The sequence below is a fragment of the Mus pahari genome, chromosome X (assembly GCF_900095145.1).
Source record: "Mus pahari chromosome X, PAHARI_EIJ_v1.1, whole genome shotgun sequence".
NCBI lineage: Eukaryota > Metazoa > Chordata > Mammalia > Rodentia > Muridae > Mus > Mus pahari.
This window is the reverse complement of record NC_034613.1, coordinates 83,641,502-83,661,698: the sequence shown is the minus strand read 5'-3', so window position 1 is coordinate 83,661,698 and position 20,197 is coordinate 83,641,502. Positions and strand designations below refer to the sequence as shown.

Sequence of the window (20,197 nt, the reverse complement as noted above, 5' to 3'; positions counted from 1 at the left end):
AAAAAAAAAAAAAAAAAAAAAATGCAAAGCCAGAGCCAGAAAGTAGCTTCTCCTCGTGTCCTGTCTGAGAATCCTTACTTTTTCAACTTTTGGTTTTTCTCTGGAACCCCAAGCCTGCTAAATCATGTACAGAACTTTAAAAACTTTGCTGCATTTTGCTAGCCGCTTCCTCCCTTCCTCCCCACAGATTAGGCTATATCTAACTCTGGGCCCTTCCCTCCTTAGACCCAGCTTCAGTTCCTGGAGCTTTAGTAACTCTTGCCAGACTTGTGACTTGGCCAGTGTTTACCCGCCAGACTCACACTGTCCTTTCAGGGGCGGGGTTTATTTGCATAACCACTCCCAGACTTATAAAGTGGTCCAATAGCTGTCCTGCATTCCTTACAGGGGAGGGGAGGGGGGTAGGCATAACATGAAAGAAATAGAGGGTGGATTTGATCTGTTGTTGCCACACGTGGAAGTGAAATGACTCCAGCAGAACCCTGGTTGCAACGGATTCCACCTATTGTGAGAGCGGTATGCCTTCTGGGGGCTGAGGGGCGGCTGTTGGGCTGGGTGTCTGCTTTGTACTCGAATGCTTTTGTTCAAAGAATCCCATTGTAAGATCCATCCATTTGATCTTGACAGAGTAAGTGTGGGAACATCCTTCGTGTGGTAAATCACTTGGATCCTGTGGCACCTAGGGACGGAAATAGAGGACTAGAGAACTATATCAGATGTCCCTGTGAGAGTGTTACAAAGTCAGCATGACTTGGGGGGAAGAAGGGATTCTGTGGCTCTCAGTCATTCTATCCATTTGTGCCCTGACGGCACTCTCCTAGATGTCAGAAACTTAGGCTGTTATCCCTACAGCTTTGAGTAGTCAGTTCCTGCCTGTGCTGGTTCGAACTGGGGCCAGATGGCCGCTGGGAATATGCCCGGACTTGTCCAACAACTCTGTGCATCTGGGATCCAGAGATAAGGAAGAGAAGGAGCCTGGGAGTTAGCTCTTGGAGAGGAGGAGCAAACAGATTGGACAAGCAGAGCATCCTGTGAAAGCTGAACTACTAGCCCACCCACGTGGTGCCTGGGCAAGTCCGGGCCTGTGTAAAAAGCAATTTGGCACTGTGTATGGGGGCTTTCAGTCCAGCCTCGTCACCAGTGCGACTGAATTTCATTTGATCACTTGCTGCTGGAAGCGGAGCCCAGGACAGTGATATTTTGATCCGGCCTCACCCCAAACACTGGCCAAGGCCCAGACAGCTGCAAGAACTGGCAGGGTGAAAGGAGAAGGGACCTGCCAGAGACTAGGCTGGGAAAACAGGCTGTAAGATCTCATTTTGACAGGTTTTGGCAGCACTGGCCAGTTTCATCTAGGGCAATAAGAGGTAGTAAATTGTGGACCTCTCGGTCCAGGTAACGTTTCTGTCCCCCTTGACTCACCATACCTTTCATCCAACATATGATGGATGCATACTGAATATTTGCCCTCTATCACCAAGTTTGAAGTACTAAGCCATATAGAGGCTGTTCTCCCTGTAGCCTTAAGAGACTCATCTTGACTGTAGGAAGATAACCAATACTGCACAAGATGAGCTTTAAGCATGCAAGCAAAACTCTCTGAAGTTGTCACGTAAGGACCATATCAACTAGAGCTAGAGAAAGACAGATAAGAGTTTGCTTGTTTTCGTTTGTTTGCTTGCTTGTTTGTAAGATGTTAGACACCTTTTGAGTGTTTGATTTTTCACCAGGGGTACTGAGGGAAGACTTGTCTGAGGTTTCTTTGGGACCTGATACAATCCCATGTAGATAAGGCTGGACTGAATGATACTTATTAGCTGAGGAGGATTTTAATTTCCGATCTCCCTGCCTCTAACTCCTAATGCTTTAAGTATAGGTCTGTGTTCATTATGCCCAGCTGACTGCATTTCAATCCTAACACCTTTGCCTGCTAGAGAGCAAAAGTATTTATATTCAGATCTCATGCCACCATATTGTGACTGTGTGACTTTAGAAAAAAAGGAATATTCCTCCCTCTCTGAGCTTCATTTTACTACAGGCAACAGTTGAGTTAATAATAGTACCAACATCATCGAGTTATTGTGAGGATGAACTGAAATAATCCATGTAAAATACTTGCACACGCTAAGCACAGTGCAAAATAAGCACTCAATAAACTTTTGCTGTGATTATTTAAGATAGATTATGTAGCACAGATAGGATTTCAACAGGTGGAATAAGGATAGAAGGCATTTTAAGTAGAGAAAACATGGGTAATGGCCTGACAGCAAGGGACTCAGAACAGAGCATGAGAAAGGAGCAATAGGGAAAAGTTAGATTGATGAGAAAATATACAAGACTGGATGCTTGAGGTTCTGTTTATTAGACAGACAGTTGTAGAGCTGCTGTGAGTTTTTTTCCCATTCATTCATTCATTCATTCATTCATTCATTCTACATCACAATTGCTGCCGAATTGAAGAAAAAGTCAGATCTATGCTCCAGGTAAATGTGATCAAGCTGGGCTTGAGTAGGAAAACACAAAGTGGACAAATGAAAAGTACACAAAGCCTGGAGCTGATGTGTTGGATATGAGAAGAGAAAGGAGGCAACGTAATGTGTAGATCAAGTCATATGAACTTTGACTATTCAGAAATTTGAAGTTGATGACTTGCATGGAGTTTAAGAATGGAAAGATGGAGGATCTCTCTTAGGGTTAGCTTATATTTTGAAAGAGCACATATTTTCATCCCATTTCTTTGGGTAGAGTTAGAGACAGATGTTTTTAAATCTTGGGTAGACTTACCTGCTGTTTGGAATCCTAAATGCATTGTGTGCTCAGCATTTTCTTGCTGCATTGGTATTACCTGGTTGTATACAACAAAGAGATGTTTCTTCTGTCCACCTATGGAATCATGAGTAAGCCTGGTGAGAAAATTAAAATTAAAATTTCCCTATGCTTCTGTTTTTCTGAAAAATGGGAAATAGCTCCTACTTATTGAAAGGATTAAAAATGGTAATCCCTGTAAAAGACCTAGCCCAATGCTTGATGAATAGCAGGCTTTTGTGAGTCATATGTTTCTTTTTACAACTGACTTCACCTTTAAACATCCATCTCAGCTCTGACTGAACATTTCTAGAGGAAAAGTCTTCATTGTTCTCTGAAAGAACCCATCATCTGGGGTGGCGCGTGGGGGAATCCTGGCCTGTTGGAAGTTCTTTCCTTTGTCTGGCTGCATTTATTATGCCTCTGACTTGTATTCAGATGTTCTAATAGAGTTTGCTGGGGATACTTACAGCAACCTGCTTCTCTTTTCTAGAAGTTCAGAGATCTGAAAATAAGAGACCGAATTTCCTTCATATTCTGTTCTCTGGTAAAGGAGCTGGTTTCTTCCATTTCTTGGCTGGTTTGATATTAAATAAATGTGAGTCTGAGGTCTTGAATTATACAGAAGTTGAGTGGTAACACCTTCAGAGAGATGGCAATCACTGCAAAAAAAATGATCGAGACTGTGACAAGTTTCTTTATAATATATTATTTCCTTCAATTGTTTAATTTCATCATTTCTTCATAGAGAGTGTTCAAAGAAAATGAAACCTGCTCAAGATTGTTTGGTCCGTATGTGTCTGAGTCATAGCTTCAATCCACATTTTTCTTCTAATTCACTTTTTTCTTCATTTTCTACAGCTGTTTGTATATAAAATGATGGCTAGGTAGGTTAATTCTGACATTAGAGAGGAAGATAATCATGTAATTGCCTGTGCCAGTTTTTATGTCTTTTGAAATTTTTCAATAAGAGAAACCAGCAAGAAAAATACCTAGACTCAAGAGAAAAACAAATAGTAACTCCTTGTAAAAACCTCCGGCAGGCCATAGAGCCTTTCTTTACATACATGGCTGCCTGATCTGTTCCCTGCAGTGCAGTCCTAGTCAGAGCTGAAGCTTGGGAAGCAGAAGCTAGTTTTTCTCTGTTTCCTTTAGAAGGCTGGCTTCACCTGTATATTCTTCTTAATGGGAAGAGTACTGGCCAGTTTTATCACCATTCTTTATACTAGAAGGACTCTCATTAGATAAATGTGAGAGATACAAGGATGGCTCTAGTCTGCCTTAAATTAGAATTAACTATATATTTTCAGTGTTTTTCTAGACCTGTTCTCTTATAGATAGATGATAATAAGTTTTTTTTTTTTTTTTTTTTTTTTTTTTCATTCCGGTGTGGCTTTCTCTCTTTTGACTAAGTTCTGACAGAATGCCTAGCTTCACAAACAATTATCAACTGAATGGTTAGTGACTAGCCATTCACCCTGGAGGAGCTAACTCTACATAAGTATCCCTGAGAGACAACAACCCACGCTGAAAAAGTGAAGTGGTTTCCATGTAGTGTATGATGGAATCAAACAGTAAAATGTCATTATTTCCAGGAGGTTGTTAGTCACTATTGTGACTAAGCCAGAAAGAGTGGGCAGTACTAATTCCCTTTCACGAACTACCTTTCCCTGAACCAGTCTACCCTTTGGAATTTTTCTGGTTGAGAGATTACAGAGCCAATATTCTGTTGTGAGAGTAAGAGGGAAAGAGAAGCTTGATCTTTGGTAACATAGTCAGTGGACAATCAGCATGAAGATAGCCTGCTTCTTTGTGTATGGGTAGTAGACATTGCACTATGTAACTTTAAGAAATTCTTTTTGTTCTTTTAGTTCCAGTTTTCTGACGTGGATACTAAGGGTTGAGGTTATCTTGATATACCCTTGTAGAATTTCATGCCTATATAGTCCAATCAGTTCTAACTTATATTTTATCCACTCATGAAAAGGGAGAAAAAAACATAATGAAAAAATATTGTGAGTACTGAGTTGCCTGTTATTAAGGAGGTCAAATAGAGATAGATGGTATTTTCCTCTAAACAATAAAAAGATGAGGCTATTATGACCTTTTGTGTGGGATTTTTCAAAATCTGAAATTATTTCTGAAAATTGTTTCACAGAGCATAATTATATATGAAATAATAGGTTTGTTTTTATAATGCCAACTCTTTCAACTCCTATACTTTGTCTTCTTCATGGGCATTTTCACATTTTCTTTTTTTATGGTTTCTTTTTAGTTAGCATACAAAACATTGAGTTTCCTTGTGACATTTTTATAAGTGTATATCAATCTTTCTTATTTATGTTCACTTCCAATTACCCTTCCCAGTTTCTTGGGCATGGCTTTAAAATGGAGGTGGAACTATTTTAGCAATGGAACATCATTTTCTACAAACAGGCCTCAATCTCTGGGCTGATTTTTTTCCCAGTCTCATTGAATGATTTTGCCTTGAATTGTGTTACATTGTGCCTTTTGGCTTGCCCCACTATTTCTGTAGTATATTTTATTCCCTGGTTTTGTGAGGGAGAGATGGCATATTCGATTATTGTTGGGTAAAAAGGACTGACAGATTCGAGGTGGTTCAGTTCTTCTAGATTGCTTGCTAATCTGGGCAGAGTAGAAATAATATGATGCAAGACCAAACAATGGGAAGCGAAATCAGAAATTAGAACACACTTTCTGAGTCATGCACATAAAGCAATCATATTATAATTTCGATTGTTTTCTGGGACACTCCGCCAAATTTCCTTGGTTAACTAATGAATCTCTACTGTATGGTTAGATAGCTAATTGTTGCTCATGGCACAATTCCATGCTGTCTTATGGTAGTCAATACACAAACCAGTGACTCACTTAGGGTTCAGTAACAATAGAGCAAATCAGAGGCTTTAAATATTGGCTCAATATTGATGTGGTCTGTGGCTTTTCTCCACTACCCTTTCCTCCTCTGCTTGGGATGGGACACTAACAGTCATAGCAGCTGTTCACATGTGAAGCACAATCTGGAGTTTCCAGAGCGCTTTCACACACATTGTCTCATTTTTTTCCCTTGAACATAATCCAAAGTAGTTTCTGTGCCTTTTCTTTTACTTGGAATGACTGTTTCAGCAGAAATTAAAAGAGTATTTTCCCCTTAAAATCAGCCTGGAATTGACTGTTATAAATTTCATCAATGTTTTCATTAATCATACATCTATATGATTTTGTAGGTTTTGACTTTTTCTTCTGGACAATTTACAGTTTTCTAAGTTGTATTTGTCCTTTTGAACAGTTTGTGTCTGTTTGTGTGGTAGCTGTGTGTGCAGACACACAATCTGAAGTTTAGCTCATATTCTTACTGTTTGTCTTTGGATGAGTAGTTGTGGCCCCATTCAAGTATTAATTCTACCTCTACAGTGACAACTGACTTGAAAAAGAACTATATATTTCTACTTACCTCAGATGAGACATCACCTCTTGCTGCGTGCACTGGAATAAAAGACAAAGGAAACAGGTAAGTCTTTAATTATATACAATTCCCTTTTATTTTCCTTAAGTCGATATCATTAATAGATAAAATTATACACCTACTAGAAAAATAGAAAAAGAAGCCAATGAAAAACTACAATAGGCAACCATGTTCTCTCTATTATTTTTATCCCAGGCATATATTTTAACACTTTTAGGTATAAAAAGACAATTAACTTTCTAAATATGTGTTCTAAGGATCAAATCTGTTCATCAGGCTTTCATGACAAATCCATTGAACTCACTGAGCTATTTTGCTGAATGAAATTTTACTTTTACACAAACCAAAATCAAAACAACATATTATAACACTTTTGCCCATTCCTGTATCAAAACATTATTACTTTAACAATATTATCGCTATTATTCTATCAAAGTTATTTTTATCATTTGCTCAAACAATAAATACATATTTAGTGCCTACTGTGTAACAGGCACTGTTTTAAATATTTTGGATGGAGTAGTAAACATAATAGGTATAATGATCTCATAGTGATTCTAGTTTAGTTGGAGAATAATAGAACAAATGTTCATAAGAAAACTATAATGTATAAGAAGGTCTTAAGTACTACAGAGAATAATGAAATGAAAAGGGATAGAATCACTAAGGAAATTCCAATTTTAAAAAGCAGCCAAAGAACCCTAATTAGGAAGATGGTATAATAATAAAGAACTGAAGAAGTAGAGAAGTAATCAAATGTATGTACTTGGGAAAAAGATTCCTGGCTTGAGACAGTATGGTGGCCTTCTACTGACAATATCACTGCTTAATTTGAAGAATAGCAATGAGACCATTATGGGTGCAGTGAAGAGAGTAAGGGGAAGTGCAGAAAAGCCTATGGCTAGAGATAACAGGAAAATTAGGTAGCCAGATCATGTAAAGTACCACCAGCCATTAAAAAGACTTCAGATTTCTTGTTAGTAAAAGAGAAAACCAATGAAAGAGTTGAAAACGATGTAATTTAATATGTTTTAAAGGATCCATTCTCCTATTTTCTGCTTCTTTGTCTCTCATTCTATAAAAGAGAAAATGTTCCTCTGACTACAGAACAATAAGAATTCCCTTTTATTGGCTGTGACTTATATTCAAGAAACACAGAAAGCTTAAGAAACTCATGCATTCACACTGTTATTTAGAATAGTTGGCCATGAGAATCAATGGATAAACTGTATAAGTTCCAAAAGTTCAGGTCAGACTTTGACTAATTATATCCGAAACTCAATAGTGGTAACCAGGTATCAATATATATTGGAGCTTCCAAAATATAACTAAGAATAAAGACCACTGGTCTGAAGTGTTTAACCTAATCAAACTTCTCGTAATGACTATATAGCTTGAGTCAGCAATGGAAATGAATGTTGTTTTTGGCAGAGCTGTACCTGGGACCATTCACTCTAAGTAAAAAAAGATAAAAATTCACATAGAGTGAGCTAGAAAGATGATATGATGCTTGATAATATGGAAATAGGAAAATGATAAGAGAAAGCTGTGCTAGAAATGGATCTGGGCCAGACCAGAAAGGAGAAAACTGAGAGACAGTATTTAACCACTTGGAGCAACTTCTGAACTACAGGCCAAACATCTGGAATTGATGAGGGCACTGTACAGATTAGAAAGTGGGGTTTTTCAAGGAAAGATTTATTCTCAAGGCCAAGCTGAGCAACTGCTTTGATGTGTGACAAACCTGTGCACATGGGTGGTGATTGAGCTTGCAGGAGAGGAATGGGTAGGGCATGGGCCAGCTGCTATCTTTTATTGCCCTTTTTAAATCTCAGGACTTCTGTACTGCCCAGGCAAATCAAATAGCCTAAAGTCCTGAGTTCTTAATTTAGACTTGTCATCCTACAAGTTCTACCCATCCGAGATAGAGAGACCATGCTTCATGCCACAGGCATTTCTGCAAGTTGAGAAGACCAGCAGCCACAAAGGGTGGCCAGAAGCAGCTGCCTACCCAGAAGCATGAGTGCCTTACATCCAGAAGAAATTCGGCCAACATCATTTATTCAGGGCACAGTGAGCTAATGTTGAGATTATTATTAATGCCTACGTCATTCCTTTTCTCTTTCCTGTCTGCCTGCATTCACTCTCTTCTAAGTTAGTTTCTGGGGATTCAAGACAATGGGAACAGGTTCAGAGATGATGCAGATGACAGATAGGACAAGTAAAGAAGCACTGTCACTTTTGTAGTTGTTGATCCAGCCTTACTGGATACATGTATGTATGCACATATACTTAATAAAATTTTAATGTAACAATATAACATTAAGTATATGCCTGTGTTCATACATATCAATTGCCAAGTTTGGCTAAAAAGTAGAATGAAATAAATCAGGTTGATCATGACTATTTATAGTAGCCTTAAATTTTATTTTAATTTTGGAGCTAAATTTGACAATATTCACTAGAAAAACATGGGATAGTTCAAATATTAAAAAATGACAGTCATCTTTCTCTAAACAACTGAAACATAATTCATATAACAAACTTTACCATTTAAAGTATACAACTTTATGCTTTTTAATATATTCACAAACTTCTGCCAGGTAATTCCAGGTCATTTTCATTGTGCATTGATCAGTCATTGTCTCCTCCTCCCAGCCTATGACAAATAATAAATCTGCCTTTGTGTCTGTGGATTGTCTATTTTGGACATTTCATGTAAATAAAATCTCTTTATTGCCCTTTCCTGTTTAGCTATGTCTCTTAATCATAATAAAGATTGATTATACATTATAGCATACATTATGTATTTCATTCTTTTTTCTAGATAAATCCTACTTTATTTTACAGACACACTAAGTTCTATTTATCAACTTTATTTATGAGTTGATGGACATTTGATTATTTCTTTTTTATTTCTGTTATGAGTACGCTTCTAGGAACATTTATGTACAAGGTTTGTGTGAACATGTGTTTTCACCTCTTGGCATATATATTTAGGAACCTATATTTAGGAATAATTGCGATCTCATATGATAACTCAATGCTTCACATTTTGATGAACTGATTAATCATTTTCTATAAATGTTGCACTATTTTAGACTCTCAGGAACACTGTACGAAATCCTAGTTGTCTACATCTTCCATGACAGTTGTTTATCCATATTTAAGAAAAATGTATTGCTACAGTGTCTAATGAAGTATTTAATTGTGGTTTTAATTTGCATTCCTACTGAGCATACTTTCATGTGTTTATTGGTCACTTGTACTCTTTCTTTCAGAAATGTTTGTTTAAAATCTGAGAGAAGTTAGGCTGAATTTCCCTTCTTGGTTCTCTCCTTCATCCTTTAACCATTAGTCAAATTTTACCCATGAATATTCCTATCCCAAAGTTTGGGAGTATGTGACTCTCCAGAATTTCAGATCCCAGATCACATTACCTGTGACATAGAATTCCATTTAAGTCTAGTGGGAAGATACAGGAACTCTGTCTAGCTCCTCCATTGGGGGCCCTGTGTTCTATCCAATAGATGACTGTGAGCATCCACTTCTGTATTTGCCAGGCACTGGCATAGCCTCACAAGAGATAGTTATATCAGGGTCCTTTAAGCAAAATCTTGCTGGCATGTGCAATAGTGTCTGCGTTTGGTAGATGATGATGGGATGGACCCCTGGGTGGGGTAGTCTCTGGATGGTCCATCCTTTTGTCTCTGCTCCAAACTTTGTCTCTGTAACTCCTTCCATGGGTATTCTGTTCCCTATTCTAAGGAGGAATGAAGTATCCACACATTGGTCTTCCTTCTTCTTGATTTTCTTGTGTTTTGCAAATTGTATCTTAAGATACAAGGAGCTGAAGGAGTCTATAACCCTATAGAAGGAACAACAATAGGAACTAACCAGTACCCCCAGAGCTCATGTCTCTAGCTGCATATGTAGCAGAAGATGGCCTAGTCGGCCATCATTGGGAAGAGAGGCCCATTGGTCTTGCAAATTTTATATGACCCAGTACAGGGGAAGGCCAGGGCCAACAAGTGGGAGTGGGTGGAGAGGGGAGTAGGACAGAGGGAGGGTATAGGGGACCTTCCGGATAGCATTTGAAATGTAAATGAAGAAAATATCTAACAACAACAACAAAAAAAAGAAAATAAAGATACAGAAACTCTGGGTATGTGATTTGCCATGAAAGAGGGAGTCTATTGTGCTACATATGACATGTTCATTTTAGTAAAATACACTTCCTGTTACTTTCCAGAAGATGATGAAGTAAAGCATGGTATTCAAAGCCCTTTCTCAAGGCCATTTTCCAGTAAGTGATAGCTTTAGTTTTGAACATAAACCTGGTGCCGGAGACTGTGGGAGATCTAGGGAGAGATCCTGGACTTTATGGAACAGGTAAACAAGAGTCAGTAAAGGGTTTTAAGGTAAAGAGCTACAGGCAATAAGAGCTTTTTAAAGCCCCTTATCTCTGTTCCATCTATTCATCTGGCTAAAGGGTAGAGTAGGTGGCTCTGAGTGATGAGAGCATCAGAGATTATATTTGAGGGTTTTGAGGTATTCCTGATGGGGTCAGTAGTTTCATTTGGGTTTGAATATCACATCCTGACACTCTTTCCTCCTTTTAAATATTTACATATCAAAGAGATGAGCTGGTCTGAGACAGTGAAGTCAGGGGTTAGACAGTCAAAGGAAGAAAATTACCTAAAGCTCTTGGCTAGGAGTAAAAAGACCTTAGGCCTCTCAGTATTTGTCCTGAGGTTCTAGGCAAACTAAAATTCACTGATGACTCCTTTGGTGTTAGCTAGATGATTATATCTAAAGAACTGTCAGCTATGTTCATCTAATCTATGAGGTCAGTATCTAGATTCTATTCACATTAAAACATACATGCATATCAGGTCAGAAAAGGACCAAGTACATTGCTTTACATTTGCAGGGTTTTTTACTCAGGTTTGTATTTGGTGACTGATAAGGTCAGAATGTTTGGTATATACTTTCCCACAGTTGTCAGACTGGCAGAAATAAGGCCTTCAAACTGAGGATTTCCTCTTGGATGCCCCGCTATGTGCTCTGTGGACAATAGAGGGCCTTCCTGGCAGTCTGGTTGGTTCACAAGTGAGTCCTGAGATTCTCAAGTCAGCAACTACTGGGGCCCAACCACAATAATCCAAAAGTCATAGGGATTTCTGAGAAATGGCATCTGACCCATAGAGGGGAAAGTAGCCTGAGCCTCAGTAGAAGGCATGCCTGGCATTGGTACCATTTCATGTGTTAAAGAGGCTGTGGTGGAAGGTACTGGCAGGGACACTGGTGGTGGACGTGATTGAGATGCCACTAGAAGCTAAGACTCGAAGGGTACTCGCTGCAGCACATCATATTTTCACTAAAAGTCATGGGCATTCCTGGAATACCAGGCTTTCCTAATGGCATTGTGTGGGACCCTCTTGTAAACCATCGTCTCTGGCTAGAAGAAAGATGCCCCCTGCGGAGTAGGAGTATGTAGGGAGCAGTAGCCCCCGCTATACTCAGGTAGTAGCATAATGCATTATGATTCTCCTTTACTCATATTTTGTCTGCATGACTCAGCAGACCAAAATAATAATAATAATAATAATAATAATAATAATAATAATAATAATAATAATAATAATGGACCTTCAATTTTTTTCAGATTCTGAGAACAGTGACGAATGCTTGCTGCTCTGTGATTGTAAGAGGTGTGTACCCGTTTTCCAGAAAACAATCATATCTAAAACTAACAGCAACTTTTCCAGAGTCTCAGTTTCTTAGCTTCCTGCTCCAGGTTGGCCATAGTCCAATTGTACTTTAGGACTCCAGAGGTTCCCGAATCACTTCAGATCTGAGAGGAGGCTCTTTCTTAGTCTCATAAATGATGCTTTGAGAAAAAAAAGGTTTGAATTTTTAAATACTAAATTTCAACATGCCTTGTCTTCCCACCATAATCTAAGATCACAAAAACTTAGATCTATTGTGTTTGATCAAAGCAATTTTAAATGACATGTTTTAACATCTCTTAGGAGAAAAATCATATAAACTAGAAACAAAAATGTGATGTGCTATATTTGGAGTTATATGACATTAGACGACAGTGAGAATATATAATGACAGAAACTAGAATGACAATTACCTATGGGAAGGGGTCATATTTGCTGTGAAAGGTATGCAGGGGAGCCTGAGTAGGCCATGTAGTGGCTCTACATTTTACCTGGAGAGTATTTCCTGTCCCAACCATAGATTTTGTCCACTGCATTTGGGCTTTGCTCAGTGTTGATCTGTTTTCTTCATACTTTTATTCCTTGTTGTACTCAAGGTGTAGGCTATAGATATGTATTCTCAACACTTAGTTATTCTTTCTTTACTTTTACCGTAAATTAACACCTGCTGTAGGGCACTGCTATTCACAGGGTATAAGGCCTCATATTATCCATGAGTGATGACATTTATTGCTTATTTGGCAGTTTGGTCTGTGTATCCAGGATTCTTCAGAACAGTCCAATGTCCATGTTTTCTTTAATAAAGGCAGTCTCTTAAATTCCAATTGAACATCAATTTAATTTATGTTTTGGATAACCGTTTTGATAAAAAGAAGGGACAAAGAAACTCTGTGTTATTTACTATGTCTTGGTATGTGTATTTGGCAGGAAGCCTACCTGGGAAACAATTTTGAACCAAGGTTAATGAGAGAAATTAAGCTTCATGCAATTTAATGCCTATTGGGTAAACTGGCGTTTGGAAACCAAACTGAAAATAGGGTCTCACATATGCCTCTTCGGCAACAGCTTCCACAAAATTCCAGGTGCTTATGTTAAGAATTTATATCTAAAGGAGCTCTGCTTTGGGAACCCTATCAATGTTTTCCTGTTTTTTGCGAAAGAAAACTACCCAGAAAAAAATTTCTTTAGGTATTCTATGCTGAATTTGTTGCCATAATATTGAATTCTCTTATCAGTGAAGGTTATGAGATGAATTATTTTTCCCTTAATAACAAGGAGAGAGAGCAAAAGCTTTGTCTTCTGAGTGTGACAATTTGACAAGAGAGGAGAAAGTGTGTCCATTTTGTTCAAAAATAGACTTCATAGACCACCTTCTGTTGAGTGAAGAAATGGGGAAAAAGTTATGAGAAAAGTTATACTTCAGCAAAACTGGCAGCCAGGACATCTTACCCTATTTCTATTGGTGGCCTTGGAGGAGATGATTGGGCTCACATCATCCTCCCTTATTAGAAATATACATTAAGGACTTTATGTAGATGGGGAACCCACATGAAATACAGTCTTATATAAGATTAGGAAGGAGAGACAAGAATGCCACTGGCAACACATCCATTCATGGTGATCTTAAAACCACCCACCTGCACCATCACACCAGACTGTACCACTAGGGAATCCAGAATAAGCTCCACCCTAACAGTGTGTGTGTGTGTGGGGGGGGGCACAGCCATACTCACAGCACTGAGAGTCTCAACCAGCTAAGCTGAACTGCAAATTAGATGCCTCCTGCCCCCGCCCTCAGCTACCCAGGCCCCAGCATGGAGATGACCTGTACAACAAGTTCAGCACCTCTGAGGTGTGCATTGGCCACTTATAGCAACAGTCTCTCCTCTTTCAAGTATGTAAGCTTTGACTTTACTACTTGCCATAGCCTGTCCCCACTGTCTGATCTAGTGCTTAACTTCAACCCTAGAGGCTGCCTTGACCTGAGGAGGCATCTCACAGGTTCCGTACTTTTGTGTGCCCTACCCCTCACTGCTGGGGCCCTGGACCCAGACTCAGGTAGGAGGGAGGACAGGTGCCTTGGTCGCTCTGGGGCAGTTTAGATGCTGTGAAATTAAACCCGTTGTAAGTGTACTTGTTTGCATTAACTGTATTATAATATTATTTGTTGAATGCAGTAATTAGATATTTATGAATATATTGCTGTAATTTCTGACATACCAAAAGTAAAATCTTCATAAATAAAAAAAAGATGTCTCACTAGAGTTTTAGTTTAGAGAGACAGGTAAAAATTGTGTTTATATAAGACTACTTATCTTCATACCTATCTTTTTAGTTTGTATAGTTCTTCAAAGTCTTCATAAGGACCTGAAGAAACATAACACATTCAGTCCTCTCAAACTATCTGGTGTAGGGGAGGATCACAATGTAATTTTTCTCAGTTTAAGTAACTGAAGTCCTTAGTAATCCATGCAAGACTGTAAGTTGAACTGGAATGACCCAGTCAAAGTAATCAGATACTTTGGCAAACTAAAAATAATGTTTCAACTTTTCATCCACAAATAAGTATTATATTTTCCATATTGTTTACTTCAGAAAACTATTGAAAATATTGACAAATAAAGTGAAAAGGTGGTTTTTAAGAGTTTTTCACATATTTTATTATAGCCAGTAGAAGGAAGCCAGTGGTTTTTCTAATTTATTTATTAATTTTTGCCAGGAAAGCTCCTGATATAACCACAAGCTGAAAAATGTGTTTGTCCCTTTGCCTTAGTTCCTTTACCTGTAAATGAAATTAATAATAATAATTTGTGACATCTTTTTGGAGAATTGAATGCATTGCCACATAGAAAGCATTCAGAAGCGTTATTAACAGTACTCTAAAAGTTTTACCTGCTTTAGGTTGGCTTCCTTGGCCATTTTCACTAGAACACACAGTAAAGAAAACACAGATGCCACATATCAGGGAAGCCACTACTTTCAAATTTTTCTTTAAGATCAGTAGTAATTATTTTTGTACCCACAGTTTTCTTTTTTTCATCATGGATTGTCAAGAAAATGAGTACCGGGACCAGTGGGGGCGCTGTGTCACCTGCCAACAATGTGGCCCTGGACAGGAGCTCTCTAAGGTAAAACGTTTTGATCAGTACTTAAAAAAAAAAAAGTGTGCATTTGTGTGCGCGTGTGTGTGTGTGTGTGTGTGTGTGTGTGTGTAATGTGAAAGGAGTAAAGAAGGTTTAAAGAGAAAAAGATCTGAGAAAAGCCAATATTAGTAATACAGTCAATCACAGTTATGAGTACTTCGGTTCAGCAGATAGAATGAAATGCAAACAGTATGCAACAATAGTCATCCTTCACAAGAAGTGAGGCAAGCAGACTCAGATATTAGGGAACTGCATGAAGAAATATTTCAGTACAGATCTCTAAACTTATTGCGTTAAAGAAATCTGTTAAACAAAGCTAAGTATACTTAATTTGATTAAAAATCATGGTATACTATGGTAAGAATGAAGCCCTGTTGTAAAATTGTGTGGAAGTTCCTCAAGAAATTCAGAATAGGCATTTTCAGGGAAGTTGGCAGGTTAGAGATCTTATGATGCAACTCAGTGAAAGAAAACAGGATAGTACAGGATAATCTCTATTCTTGCAAGAGACAGTAGCTGTAAATGGACTTATTAAGCCAAGTGAGATCTCTGTGGGGAGGCAGACAAGAGTGGCTGTGAACTGGTGTCTAGCTGCACAAATTGGCTCTGGTGAGGTAATTGGAAACCGCGGGGAGGCACTTTACAGCACACACACTCAGCAGCACTGCAGTAACAGTTAGCTCATAACCAAGGTCTGGATAGCAATTGCAGATGAAGCCTTGGAACTAAAGCTTAGTTCTCACAGCAGGGCTCCGGTTGAGGTTAAGTCAGACTTGCAGGACAAAGCCTACACTTCCTTTCCCTTCCCCATACACCAGCATGGTGGCACAGCCTGAGGAAAGACTTGCCATAAAACCTGGGTGGTACCAGGGGCTGAAATATGATAGTACAATTGACAGCCTCTTTATCCCAAGTTTGTAGCTATACTCTATGGGAACCCACAGCAAGGGATCCCACCCTGGCTTCGCCAGCACAGTGATGCCAAACCACACAGAATATCAAGAAGGGAATTGAGAACTACACTGCTCATCTCACTGCAGCTGTGCCAAATACTCGGTCCAAAGTGTTTATTATCTAATCTCTATGGGACAATACATACACAAAATCAGGCTTTACAACTTTCTACTGGAATAAGAAACAAATTGCATCTTCCCCATTAGTGCAATTTGCAAGAGGAAAGTTTTGAATGGAAAAGAAAGAATTCAAAACCAATTCCAAGATGAAAGAAATAGTGACTGATAGGATTTTTCTAAAATCCAAAGTACTTTTATTATACTTTGTCTTTTTTGCTACTGTCAAAGTTTTTTTATTAGATATTTTCTTTATTTACATTTCAAATGTTATCCCCTTTCATAGTTTTCCCTTTCGAAAATCCCCTATCCCCTCCATCCCCCTACTCCCCAACCCACCCACTCCCACTTCCTGGCCCTGGCATTCCCTTATACTGGGTCATAGAATCTTCACAGGACCAAGGGCCTCTCCTCCCATTGATGACAGACTAGGCCATCCTCTGCTACATATGCAGCTAGAGACATGAGTCCCACCGTGTGTTTTTTTGATTGGTGGTTTAGTCTCAGGGATCTTTGGGTGATACTAGTTAGTTCATATTGCTGTTCTTCTCATCAATGTTTTTGATAATTTTTATGTTTTCTTTTCATTTTTAAGTCTTAATTCTTGAATAAATACTCTGAAAGTGTCTCAAATTAGGTCATACATTGCTTAGTTTGCACAACTGTTTTGCATGCTTTTTAACCCATTACACTCTTATATACTCTGTAGTATTTTTCCTACATACAACCCATGTACTTTTTTTTTTACTAATTTCCACTTCCTTTTCAATTTTGCCTTCCTTGCCCCTATTTTTTCACTTAACTCTAGCCCTCCAAAACTTTAAAAATGGTTAAACTGTTAGACACTCACAGTATCCCAACTATTTCCTTCCAATATCTTTCCTCATCTCAATATTCTTCCAATTGATCTAACATTAATTCCTATGCTTAGCACATTCTGTCTGCTTGTAACCTTGGTAATGCTCCACTATATATCATGTTATTCTTGTGTATTAATATTCCAATAGCTTTTAGAATAAAAAGATCACTGTTAATTGGCTAAAAGAACATTTTTGTAGGCGTTCTATCCAGCAATTGTAGTTGATTGTACAGCTGATATTCAAATATTTGGTTGTACCAGGGACTCTTAGTACATGACTAGGGTTATAAATTCTATACTATACATATAAATTCTATCACTTGAATACTGAAAGTATTTTGACTACAAGAAAAACTAATAAAATAACCCAGATGCAAAAATCTCAACAGAATAGAACAAGAAAGATGACAAATCAAAGAAGAATGATGTTGTCCCCATGAAAAATATAGTACTGGTACACAGTGAGAGTGAATTAAATAAAGTCTCAGAAACATACAGTTGTTTAATAAAAGAGGAAAGAAATCAAATCCTGAAAGAATTCAAGAAGACTAAAAATAAACAGTTGAATGTAATAAGAAAGTTAATCTAGCATATAAAAACTAGAATTCAATGAAGAAACAGAAATATGGAAAAATGGAAAATTTTACTTATATAAAAGTCAGCATGCAAAATAAACCCAATTGAAAACCTAAATAATATAATAGATCATGTGGAAGAAAGAATTTTAGATACAGATGAACAGAAACTCTAAAGATGTCAGCAAAGATAAAATAATGAGAAAATATAATTAAAATATAGAGATCTATGGGACACCATGCAAAGACTGATTTTGTCCCATGGCACAACTCCTGTACCTAAGACTCGGGGAACATCAAAGAAGGTGGGGGGAGTGTCAAACAATTTGTATGTGCAAGAGGACCAGGAAGTCTGCTGTGAGATTTTGTCTTTTAGAAATGCCAGTGAAGCTACAGCCACACCACCTCAGTAATATGGCTGCCTAGACACACCTTGAAGAGTGACAATAGAAATAGCACATGAAGACAGGAAGGAGAGATCTCAAAGGGCCCCACCTCAAGACTAAGAACTACAAGCAACTTAGGACTTCTGAGAGAAAGAGGATTTGACTTACTGAAGGATGAGCCCCTTAATTGGTTTTCAAAGACCAAGTGGTCAACACTGAAATCATAAACATAAAAACTATGCTAAATGGACTCAGAAAGCTGTCTTTATTTAAAAAAACAAGCATCCAAAATCTAGACTAACAGGGTGGCTATCCAGGCTCAGGAGGCATGTCATTCAAAAGATCTGCTTACAGATCTTTCCTAAGTATAAAACATGATAGATAGATAGATAGATAGATAGATAGATAGATAGATAGATAGATAGATAGATACCATTGAAGTAAAAAACACCAAGTTGTATTAAGGGCAAATCTATCAGAATTCTAATGGATTTTTGAAGAGATACCTTAAAAGTCTGGAGAGCATGCAATGATGTATTTCAAGAGCTGAAAGACAATGATTGGGGATTCAGTTACTATTGTATAAACTGATGAAATGACCATTACCAAGTATGGTTAAATGCAAGATCTTATTGTAGATATGAGAGTACAGCTTGAGGTATCTGGAATCATCCAAAGAAGGGAAAGAAAGTAATGGACTGAACATAGCAAGCAGACTGAGCTTGGTGATGAGAGAAGAGGCTGGGAAGCAAAAGAGAGAGGAAGACAAAGAGAGTATGGGTAAAGGAGGACAAGAAAAAGAAAAGGGGAGAGAGAGAGAGAGAGAGAGAGAGAGAGAGAGAGAGAGAGAGAGAGAGAGAGAGAGAAAGGAAGGAAGGAAGAAAGGAAAAAATGAAAAAATGACAGGGTGGAAGGAGGGATGCCCATGAGCTGGAGACGTTTAGGGTAAAGAGCAGGATATGTGGAGCTACGATGCCAGTATGGACTCAGAAATGTAACAGGTACTTGTGATAGTGAAGGAGCCCTTAGGCCCTCATGCTATTTAGCATGTTAATAGCACCACAGATAGCTTTTTGTCCATTAAAAAGTGATCAGGAAATGGTTGCCTTCATAGAAGGGAACCAGCTTCATAAGTTACCACAGAATGCTGGCTTTTGTATAATCACCAGTATTTTTACCTGACAACTAAATCCAAAATAGTTATATTGAGGACATGGCTCTGTTGATAAAGTATTTGCTTCACGTGCATGAGAAGCAAAGTTTAGACCCCTAGCACCCAAGCAAAAAAAGCAATATCCACACATGTCGGCATGTTCCTGTAATCTTATGCTGAAGATATACAGCTGAAAGAGTCATTGTGGTTTAGTTGCCAGCTTATCTGGTTTAATTTTTGAGCTCCAGATTCACTGAGAGTTTTTGCCTAAAACATTAGCTCAAGAAGCTATTGTGAATGGTGTATAATTTACATGTGTTTCTGCATACACATGTACACAATCAGAGATTACAAACAACTTATTAATACACTTTAATTGAAAGAGCAAGAAAAGTGCAAACCCCAAATCAGTAGATAGGAAGAATTAATCTTTTTCAAGGAAGAAATTAAGAAAATGTAAGGAATGATAACAATAAAACAAAGCAAATAATTAATGAAACAAAGAGTTGGTTCTTTAAAAAGATAAAATCAAAGGTCATTTTACAAAACTATTCTAGAGAAATAGAGAAAACTCAATTATCAAAATTGCAAATGAAAGGACATATGTTACAGAAGATCCCAATGGCATTCAAAAAAGCTTTCAAAACATCCACCAAGACATCTAAAAGAAATGAATGAATCAATAAATACATGAAAGACCAAAATTAAACCAAGGTAGTTTAAACAACTTAAACAGTCCTAAACTGTGCAAGGTGGTTAGAGGTTTTTTAATAATAATAATAATAATAATAATAACCTCAAACCTAAAAAGTTCTAGGATGAGGATTCACTATTCAATTCTAACAACCCTTCAAGGTAGAAACAACACCAGTATTTGTCCAAGTATTTCATAAAGCAGAAAGATAAAGAACCTACCAAGTTCCTTCTATGAATCCAGTATTATCCCAATACTTAAATTAGGCAAACAACAGAAACAATGCTAACAGG

General features: G+C 37.9%; 1 protein-coding gene across 1 annotated transcript in view; it reads left to right on the top strand.

Moving 5' to 3' along the window:
• Positions 1-427: 427 nt before the first annotated feature.
• Eda2r (ectodysplasin A2 receptor) overlaps positions 428-20,197 on the top strand; it is a 40,792-nt gene continuing 21,022 nt past the window's right edge. The window contains exons 1-4 of the mRNA XM_021188562.2: positions 428-516; positions 6,241-6,337; positions 11,961-12,006; positions 15,050-15,152. Coding sequence (XP_021044221.1) covers positions 15,066-15,152 — 87 coding nt within the window. The 5' untranslated portion in view covers positions 428-516; positions 6,241-6,337; positions 11,961-12,006; positions 15,050-15,065. The remainder of the gene's footprint in view (positions 517-6,240; positions 6,338-11,960; positions 12,007-15,049; positions 15,153-20,197) is intronic.